Consider the following 11,679-nt stretch of genomic DNA (forward strand, 5'->3'; position numbering starts at 1 on the left):
CTGTCTTAAATTTCCATGAAAAATTGTTTATACACAACAGCATATGTACGATCTTTCTTCAGATGCGCAAGATGAAACACAATTTTAGGTGGTAAAATACACCAAGGTGGTAAAACAAAATATGAAGGAGTTTCCAAAGTGTCTGATAAATCAATGTTGAAATGGGACAAACAACGCTGAATACGAAGACGAATATCATTTGGCCTTGGATCAGACAACTCCATATATTTATTAAACACTGCGTCATGTGTAGGATGTTTCGGTAATGATTTAATATTGGTAGCATACTGCAGAGAAATGCACCAAGACAAAATCTAAGTCCTGGTTGTGCATAGGATCTAGCATCTGCAAGTAAGTCTTGCGTGCCGACCCATACACAATGCATCCATAATGGAGTTTTTTTACCTCACGAGAAATCTATGTAGGCGGAGCATAACCTTTCGGTCTGCTCTCCATTCCGTATTACCAATAACTTTTAAAATAAAGTATCACTCTTTAACATATTTAACATGGGGCACACAAGATGGCTTCCTGTCAAATATAACCTCCAGACATTTAGTCTCCTCCACAACTGGGATTGAATTTTTGTCCACAAACAACTGTGGATCTAAGTGGAGACCTCTTTTCTGGCAGATATGCATACAAACAGGTTTTGCCTAGAAGAATCCAAAGCCATTGTCAGTTGACCATTGATGAAGTTTATGCAAACAAAGTTGCAACTTACGTTCAATGATACTCACATTGGACGATTTGTAACATATCTGAAAATCATCGACATATAACGAGCAATCTACAACAGGTATTAAACACTGGGGAAATGATTGGATGGCGCACCACTCAACACAATGTATTATGGTTATAGTGAAGTCGGACATTGTGGTTAGCAACCCCTGCAATTGCCCACAACAATCGACAATGCCATGGAGATTGCCGTGGAGGATTAAATTCTCCACGGCACTTTTTTGTCTTTGACTATATATTCAGTTTGTTTTTTTCAATGGCATGTTTTTTGCCGTGGACATTTTGTTAATTGCAGGGGTTGAGTTAGAGGCCAAAATAAACCTGTTGCCGCCATATAAACTATACCGAATAGAAAAAAAACCAAAAAAAAAAACATGTTAACGTGTTGATTATGGTTTGAATTGTGAATTGAACTTTTAATTAATAACCTTCAAAAAGCAAATTACGAAAGAAAACAAATGGAAATCATAATGAAGTAGTGACTGGTAGCTAACCTAGCTATTACTGAATTATCAATATCAAATTATGAAAAACACTAAAACAGTATGATCGAAAACCAACATGCGTTCAAGAAACCACAAGATCAGTTCACATGTTGTTGGGTTTTGTTGTTGTTATTGCTGTTTTTGTTGGGATTTTGGTTTGTTGTTGTTGGTTATTGCTTTTTTCTACTTTTTTTTCTTTTTTTTGAGGGGGGGGGGAGGTATGTTGTTGCTATTTTTTGTTGGGGTGGAGGATCGGGTTGTTTGTTGGGGGTTTTCCCAGGAAATGTAGCATTCTGACTGAACTGCCGACAGAACGGATTCGTATGACTGTTTTTAACAACACTGAGACACATTACAATATGTTACAATATATTACAAGACGACAATAAGACACGTGATAACAACGCATCAGACGTCACTACTCATACAATATTATGAAACTCGAGACATTCTTTATGTTGTCGACTGAACGGCTGTAGCAAGCAACATGCAAGACTGATCTCTTAATTCAAAGGAACCACATTATTTATCTTATTTCGAGTCATTTTCCCCATACGACAGATAAAACAGATACGGAACGAACTGGACCAATGTCTGTCACCTCCACCAGCAACCACATAGTCACCAACAACTACCACAACGACACCGCTACCTACCACCACGTCACCGCTATCTACCACCACGTCACCGCTACCTACAACCACGTCACCGCTACCTACCACCACATCACCGCTACCTATGACGACGTCACCGCTACCTACCACCACGTCACCGCTACCTACCACAACGACACCGCTACCTACGACGACGTCACCGCTACCTACCACCACGTCACCGCTACCTACGACCACGTCCCGCTACCTACGACCACGTTACAAATACCTACCACCACGTCACCGCTACTTACCACCACGTCACAACTACCTACCACCACGTCACCACAACAATTTCAGTCATATATAGTCACACATTTTGTATAAAATCGCTTTGTTACGCTACGCGATTTTATACAATGTGTCACTGTTATACATCGATACATTTACAAAACAATTGCAATTTATATATATGGCTGTAGTGTCATACGGAATTTATAAAACATGTTTTGGAATTTTGTATTTCTAAATGAGTTCCATAAATTGTGTATGATACTTCAGCGAATGTTATAATTTATGAACATATCTACATACCAAGCGGTAGCGTCAGAGAATTGTATACATAATTATAACAAAACAAAACAAAATAAATATATATATTCAGTCGAGACTGGTATAACGGTCACCTGTATATACCAGTCACCTGACAATAAGGGCCACCATAAATCCAGTCCAATGCATTTTCTTCTTTATTTTACCTGTATATAACGGCCACCTGTTCAATTGCGACCAACGGCCACTATTTTTGGACCAAAATGAATGGTTGAACCTGCTTTAACGGCCACATAATTACAAATACCATTATATTTGGCTGCGGTATACCAGCAGAAGGACAGTGGCGTGACGTCACTAATTAGAGGTTTAGCGCCAAGACATACACAGTGACGGAACAACATCATGTCTTGTGATTAACATTTTACCAGTTACATTTCCCACGCATTTTAAATAATTTCATATTCAGTAAGGTTATCAGCTAGATTATATGTTCCTCCTTATTACTAGTAATTTAATGCCTAATGTTTCGACTACTCAGGAATGATTTTATATATTAAATTAATCAAACTAATCACAAACCAGAGGCCTATGAAAATTTAATAATTCACAAATAAATAATGTGTTTGCGAAATATGTATGCAGTGCCAGTTTATAAGTCAGAAAATGTAAATTCAATTGCGGATGATGTTATTTTATAAATGAAGCACTATTTTTAATCATTATACATAACGGAGCATAAACTTGTATTTGTTTATTCCAGATTGAAGTGTTTGACTGAAGACATAAAACAGATAAGGAACGAACTGGACCAATGTCTGTCACCTCCACCAGCAACCACAGAGTCACCAACAACTACCACAACGACACCGCTACCTACCACCACGTCACCGCTACCTACGACCACGTCACCGCTACCTACCACCGCGTCACCGCTACCAATGACCACGTCACCGCTACCTACAACCACGTCACCGCTACCTACCACCACGTCACCGCTACCTACGACCACGTCACAACTACCTACGACCACGTCCCACTACCTACGACCACGTCACAAATACCTACAACCACGTCACCGCTACCTACCACCACGTCACAACTACCTACCACCACGTCACCACAACCAGGTGCACATATATGTTAATCACAATTTCAGTCATATATAGTCACACATTTTGTATAAAATCGCTTTGTTACGCTACGCGATTTTATACAATGTGTCACTGTTATACATCGATACATTTACAAAACAATTGCAATTTATTTATATGGCTGTAGTGTCATACGGAATTTATAAAACATGTTTTGGAATTTTGTATTTCTAAATGAGTTCCATAAATTGTGTATGATACTTCAGCGAATGTTATAATTTATGAACATATCTACATACCAAGCGGTAGCGTCAGAGAATTGTATACATAATTATAACAAAACAAAACAAAATAAATATATATATTCAGTCGAGACTGGTATAACGGTCACCTGTATATACCAGTCATCTGACAATAAGGGCCACCATAAATCCAGTCCAATGCATTTTCTTCTTTATTTTACCTGTATATAACGACCACCTGTTCAATTGCGGCCACATAATTACAAATACCACTATATTTGGCTGCGGTATATCAGCAGGAGGACAGTGGCGTGACGTCACTAATTAGAGGTTTAGCGCCAAGACATACACGGTGACGGAACAGCATCATGTCTTGTGATTAACATTTTACCAGTTACATTTCCCACGCATTTTAAATAATTTCATATTCAGTAAGGTTATCGTGCCCCCCCCCCCCCCCCCCCCCCCCCTCAATATAACTGTGTCTGTACATAATAGTGTCATTAAAACACAATTGTACCATTTAGCATACATGTACGGCAAGTGACTCTCGTCAACCTTAAAGAGTTGTTAGTTTCTTCAGTATTTCCATCTGGTACACGTTCGACTGTATATATATATATATATATATATATATATATATATATATATATATATGTATATATCTATTTATATATAATGGCAACGTCACGTCTAGTCAGTGTCACTTACCCTGCTCAATTGTTGCTTGCTCAAACAATTCAGTCACTTTTTTGTGATTTTAAACACATTAAATCACGTGCTGACCCAATTCGTTTAAAAGTTACAAGTAATAGGTACCGACATCAGCTTACGTGTGCGTTACGGCCTTGTTGCATTTGATTGGTAATAAATAAAATATTATACTCGCTTGCCATCTATGTCATTTAAAAACATTAACTTGTGAACTGTATTTCGCTCGCCAGATAGGGCTGAAAGGGCTGAAACGGGTAGGAAATTGGGAACTCGACTACTCAAGTTGAATTACTCGACGAGTACTCGTCTGCAGTTCGCCAAGCGAGTAAACCAGAGGGGTCCTGGGCTATTTCTCGTTCCAGCCAGTGCTCCACAAATGGTGTAATAAAGGCCGTGATATATACTATTCTGTCTGTGGGATGGTGTATATAAATTAACCCTTGCTGCTAATCGAAAAGAGTACTTCATGAAGTGGCGACAGCGGGTTTCCTCTCTCAAAACCTGTGTGGTCCTTAACCATAGGTCCGACGACATATAACCGTAAATAAAATGTGTTGAGTGCGTCGTTAAATAAACCATTTCTTTTCCTTTCCTTTCCTTATTCCTGTCATATACATATTTGTATAGATACGAACGTTAAACACGAACATTGTAAATATAACGGCGTTTCGTCCAACAGACTGATTATCTACTCTGGACATTAACGGTTGGACTATACCAATTCAAATCCCATAGGCGACCATGTTAACGTTTGTGTTTAAAAACACTATATGCAATATATCAACCAAACTGTGACCCATAAATATCAGTACTACAACCCCTACCTCAAAGTATTAACTGCAGAAAATGGTACCTTTCATGGCTCATTTTCGATATAACCAGATGTTTCTGCAACACCCCTAGTTTCGCACAAAATTTGAGTACTTTTTTTTACAGGTACCCCATACATGTTCCAAGCACAAGGCTACTTGACACGGTGGTACTACATCAAATAAAATTGCATACGTTTTTAGCCCAGATGAAACTAATTTTTTTTTACAACCAACACACTCACATTTATAACCAATCACAGGACTTGTGGTGTTAACTTCTCTATCAAAAGTTCGGTACACCTCGAACTTCGACCCAGCCGGAAATTAATTGGTATAGTGCAACCTACCAGTCGTAGGCTTGCAATATAACATGCTCCTCGTGGCTCCTATTTTACGGCAGAAAGACTGGGAAATAGCGGGTCCTGTGTAGTTGTCTGTTGCAGCACCGTCGTCATGTACGGTCATTTATCTAGGAGTTGTCGGAGATTTTCGCAGGTTTTTGTTTAACAATATTAGTTGATTAGTTAATCATCGTCTAATCAATGTAATAAACGCGTCTGCCATTGTTCATTACAAAGGGGAGATCACTCTCGAGTACTCGAGTATCAATTTACTACACGAGTAGTACATGCACTTGCCAGAAAACAACCGCCATGTTCACTTATAAAAATGGTATGACACAGTCTCACAGTCACACACACACAGTCTCTCACACACACACACTCTCACACACACACACACACACACACACACACACACACACACACACCTCTGAGTGTATCTCTCTCTCTCTCTCTCTCTCTCTCTCTCTCTCTCTCTCTCTCTCTGTGTGTGTGTGTGTGTGTGTGTGTGTGTGTGTGTGTGTGTGTGTGTGTGTTTTGTGTTTGCGTGTAATGTAGCATGTTCGTTCACATTGTATAAGAATATTTACGATATGGTTCTTTACAAAGAGAATAATACATGTGTGGGCGTTAGATACCATTTACCTCACGAGTTGTTCTAAACTGTATCTAACAAGCGAAAGCGAGTTTGATACGTTTTTAAACAAGTTGTATCTATCTAAAGGACACGAATGCATTATACTTTTTTCTTACATATATTCCAAAACCAGGTTTTAAGCAAATGTTAACACCTTTATGAACTAAAATATATTTACAACCCTTTGCAATTGTAGCTGACTTACGCGTCACAGACATATGATTGCCAGGTTAACCATACGTCACAGTGTAGTCAATTTCTGCCGTGCTATTTTTTATTGGACGTATAACATTGGTGACCTGATCATCGCCTAGGAGCAGCCAGTTGTATGACTTGAAATTGTTAACACACGTATGTGTGTAAAGAACTATGTGTTATCAAACATAACACATGGTATTCTCACCAACGGGTGTGTAAGAAATGTATTTACAAAGGGAACGCCTCGTTATCAATGTATAAATCAGCGACTATACACCATATGTGGTCCAGATAATCATTATACCATTATATTATGACAACGTTTGTCACTAAACTGAAAGTAGTAAATGATGAAATGAAAATAATCTGGAGTCATCGTGGACAAACTGTTTTGACTCTGACCAAAAGGGTTGGGCTCCCAGACTTGTAGTTGTTTAAGTATTCTATAAGCTTATTTAAATCAGTGAAATACCAGCCTGCCTTTCGTTTACAAAATGAATGGTAACACCTTTTCTTTTGTTTCTTTTGGCAAAGATAACGAATTTACCCAGATGATGTTACTGGTTTATTATAAACGGTTAAATAATACAAATAAAACGAGAGGAAACAATTTTAATTTGTGCAAGTTATTTTACAAATGATTTCTATGTATGTGCTGCTAGAACCGATTAGCGACTGCTGGGATGTGAAGACACCAGAACCAGAGCAGTGACGGCACGTACACGATCGACTCACCAGCCGGGGGTCAGGTGGACGTCAGGTGTGACATCACCACGCCAGAACCAGAGCAGTGACGGCACGAACACGATCGACTCACCAGCCGGGGGTCAGGTGGACGTCAGGTGTGACATGACCACGCCAGAACCAGAGCAGTGACGGCACGTACACGATCGACTCACCAGCCGGGGGTCAGGTGGACGTCAGGTGTGACATGACCACGCCAGAACCAGAGCAGTGACGGCACGTACACGATCGATTCACCAGGCCTCAGACCACAATTAATTTCACTATGTATTCTCATGTAGCCCCAGTGGCTGTAGCACTTTTATTAATTTCACCAGGCCATTAGCATTTCACGGGAAACATTACCTGCCTGGGCCCATTGAACACTCGAAAGGACGACATCTGTTGTCCAGCTCTTTTCCGCGTTATATCAATGTAAACAAACACACGTGGGCTAAGGGACCGAATCACACCCATTTCTCTGCATTTTACACAAATTTTGCATGACTTCAATGTGCTCTGGGGGACATTATGCAGTATCCAGTGTAAACCAAGTGCACATATTCACTAACTGCATCCTCTTACCTGTCAAACCCAGTGTAACAATCCAGTATACTAAGCAGCACCCCAGCCATTAATCACATCACAAGAAAACTATATTTTCTCGCATTAGTTTCCGTATTTTGGACAACCAAATGGGTGGATAACTCTAGTCTGAGGCCTATCAGACCAAAATTGTTTTCACCATGACACTCAAACTCACATATGGCATTTAAATACATATGTCAAGTTGCATACAGGCAATAAAAAGAATATTTGATACCAAATATGGCTATTGGAGCCTGTGAAATGGGGGACTGCCTGTGCCGCAAAAGGCGGCAATCTGCGTCAAATTATTCCCAATAGTGGACTAGTAATTATGCAATAACTAAAAGTTACAGACATTTTTCTGAACAACAAAAAGAAACTTGCTCCTTATTGTGTTCTCTGCAATTGAAATATAGCAGTTGGCAGGAATATGATTTTTGCTAAAAAAAAATCAATTTAATTTAAATTGATACATTTTCAAAAAATTAATTCCCACAAAGTTCTCTTTTTAAAAAAAATGTAATCTTTAAAACTGTAAAATTTTGGATACTGCACACAGTCAACATATGCCAATTACAAATTAGGACTGTTCGAGTGTCATTCTGGTGAGAGTAATTAGCAAGGTGTCTGCACACCGTAACAGGTCACACCTGAATGCAGAGGACAGGGCACCAGCCTGCAAAGACGCAGTACCGAATACACAGTGAACAAAAAAAAGCTGTCAACTGCCACTGCATTGAAATGTTTTAATGCATCAGAACTGAAAGTGACATCACACATGAACTGATATATATAAGGGTGGACATGCATACCACAATAAGTATTTCACTGTTTTATACACTACGAGTCACATCCATGGAAGGCAATACAAGACGAAAGACACAGTTCAAGAAGGGACATGCACCTTGGAATAAGGGAGCAACTCTGCTGCATGAACATGCAAGTCCAGAATCTCACACTGAGAAGTTGCGACCAGTAGTCCGGATGAATATAGACGAGTTTGCCTTGGTCACATAGTCGAGTTCCACTTCAGCCACCATATCCACTCCAGATTGCGAAGGTGCGTCACAGCCAGTCCGCCTGCTACGTCCCATTACGAGTACATGTACTGCGTCTGAAATGAAAGAAGAACAACAGTGTAAAGACAAAGAAGGCATGAGAATAATGGACAATGACAGAATGGTAGATGCATGGAATGCAGCTTTCAGATACCACTCAACAGCTTCCCCTGAGTGCGACGAGCCTGAAATGCAAATATTAAAAGAGGTTAAGTGGGGTCTTTGTTGGAAAGTCACATTACACTGTGTGAATTGTGACTTCACTGCTCCTGAAAGCAAATTGTACAATGAGGTGAAGAGAAATAAACCTGGCCCAAATGCAGCAAAAACTAATGTGGGTCTTGCTATCGGTCTCCAAGATACTCCCGTCGGCAATACGAGAGCGAGAGTGCTATTGGCAGGCATGGACATTCCACCACCGTGTCGGAGCAGCATGCAGAGAACATCATACAAGGTATCAACGGCTGTAACAGATCTAAATGAAAAAGATATGGCATAAAACGTTGAGCTACTGAAAGACATTAACATGAAACGTGGAAATGAACGTGATGAAATTAACATAGCCATGGATGGGAGATACAACTCCACGACAATAGCAAGTCGGAAGAAACCGGGCCAGAATGCATCACAAGCTATAGGACTTGCGTGTGAAACAATGACTGAAAGAAAATTCATTGTAAGTGCCTGCTTCCAGAATAAACTTTGTTGGACCGGAGCCTGGTTAAGAAACAAAGGTATTCATGTGACGTGTCCCGGTGGTCATCCTGACTGCACAGCAAACTTGCCGCCATTTGCTCCGCTGTCGGAATACGAGATGGGGAAAGATATCGGAACAGACTTGGCTCTACAAGGTATTCTCATAAAATACGTCACAACAGATGGAGATTCCAGATCATCTGCTGGAGTTGATAGTGCTTTAAAACTTCTACATCCAATGTGGAAAGTGCAGCGGCTAGCTGATCCAACCCACTTAGGTCAGAGTCAGTTTCGTAAGTGTTACAAAGCTAACTTCAGTCCCGATATGTTTACTGGGTCCACCCGTGAACACAAGCGTGAAGCACAGAAGGTATTCAGCCAGGATATGAAAGCAAGGTGTGCAGTTTTAATTCTTAAAGAACTGATGAAAACTACACACTGGTAATATCGGTGTACTGAAACGAAACTTACCAAAGGTCCTGCAATCGACACTTTCGTGCTACGGTGGTGACTGTTCAAAGTGTTCGCGGTACTCGGTCGTCTGCAGTGGAGGAATAACGAACAACTGGTGGCACCGATCCATGTTCCTGGGTACACACAGAATCACAGAGCTGAATATGAATGAAAATGACAAAATGTTAGTACTGGAACTTCTGAAGATTAAACTAAGTATTTCAGCTGTAGAGCAAATGAAACTGTATACAGACACACAGAAATGTGAGGCTGCGAACCGTTCTCTCAGTGTTTCCTTACCTAAGAATGTGAACTATTCACGAACGATGACTGGGAGAGCTGCATCCACCATCCTCAGGCTCAACAACGCCCCGGGAACATCGATGATAGAAAAGTGCAAGTACTGTGGCATCGAACTGTCAGCTCGGGTGAGGCGTTCACTGCGTCAGATGGACAAAGAGTCGGACTATCAAAAAAGATATCAAAACAATCCACAGGTGGTTAAAAGGCACTTAGTCCAGCAAGGAAGTAAAATTAGAGATCACTTACGATATAAACATTTGCACAGAGATCAACAAGCTGACTACAAGAAAGGATTATTAGATATTGACAGTCAAAGAACAGACAACTCCTGTGACCACAGTTACTCAAAGTAATTTTTGTCACAAACTTTCAAGTGATACATATAATATAGGAACTATCAGTTTGCATGATAGCATTTCTGCTGTGGACATGAACCCTAGACATTGAAGATTGACTTTAAACAATAAAAAATAGTAATGTGAATAAATGTATGCTTTTGAATAAATGTATCATGTGATATTTATATGTGATATTTATATTTGATTTTATGACATAAAATATTTCTTTAAATTAAACTTTGTTATTGTTTTACATTCTTATATGTTATGCATTCTGAGATGCAAGAGGCAGGGAGGGTATTGTCCATGTTCCTGACAGACATCCCTGTTCACACATTGTATGCGCGAGCTGTTAATTGCATGTGGCTCAGCAAATAAGTGATCTTTAAACATACAAAGACGGTTATGGCACAGGTGACTGATGTCACTGCCATCTATGTCCATCTCCTTATTAAAGACTATGAAACTTAATCTGTGAGCATTTACTGTACGATACTGGCCTGTGATTGGTGATTTGAACTTGATAGCACCATATCCATTTGGTCTGGGAGGCCCATTCCATATTATACATTCACCATTTGGCCCAGGATCACATTTTGGAAAAATTACCCTCTGGTATTTTCGAAAAAAAGCCTCCATTTTGACTTATTCAGTTACCCTTAATACTCAAAGCGAGGCTCTCACAGGGTGTAGGGATACATTCTGATTGAAAAGAATGACCTATGACCTGATACGGGTACAATGCAGGTCAAATCATGTTATAATTTGTGAAATTACAAATTTCAAAATATAAATATAATAAAATTTAATTTAATTTAAAGAAATAAAATATTCATCACCCAAACTGATAACTTTCAGATTTCCACCTATCTGCACAATTATCATGTACATTTTGAGTGCTTTAACTGTCATAGTTACCTCACAATTAGGTATCAAAGTGTGTCAACCTGTGTCAAACATCCTACTATATCAGGCCTCAGACCACAATTAATTTCACTATGTATTCTCATGTAGCCCCAGTGGCTGTAGGACTTATTAATTTCACCAGGCCATTAGCATTTCACGGGAAACATTATCTGCCTGGGCCCATTGAACACTCGAAAGGACGACA

General features: G+C 39.7%; 1 protein-coding gene across 1 annotated transcript; it reads left to right on the plus strand.

The window, feature by feature from the left end:
- Positions 1 to 3,185: 3,185 nt before the first annotated feature.
- Positions 3,186 to 7,285, plus strand: LOC121377853 (integumentary mucin C.1-like). The gene is made up of 3 exons (XM_041505951.1): positions 3,186 to 3,501; positions 4,652 to 4,746; positions 7,148 to 7,285. Exons 1-3 carry the CDS (start codon positions 3,186 to 3,188, stop codon positions 7,283 to 7,285), a joined length of 549 nt encoding a protein of 182 aa, XP_041361885.1.
- The last annotated feature ends 4,394 nt before the right edge of the window (positions 7,286 to 11,679 follow it).

Source organism: Gigantopelta aegis, chromosome 7 (genome assembly GCF_016097555.1).
Source record: "Gigantopelta aegis isolate Gae_Host chromosome 7, Gae_host_genome, whole genome shotgun sequence".
NCBI classification, from domain to species: Eukaryota; Metazoa; Mollusca; class Gastropoda; order Neomphalida; family Peltospiridae; genus Gigantopelta; species Gigantopelta aegis.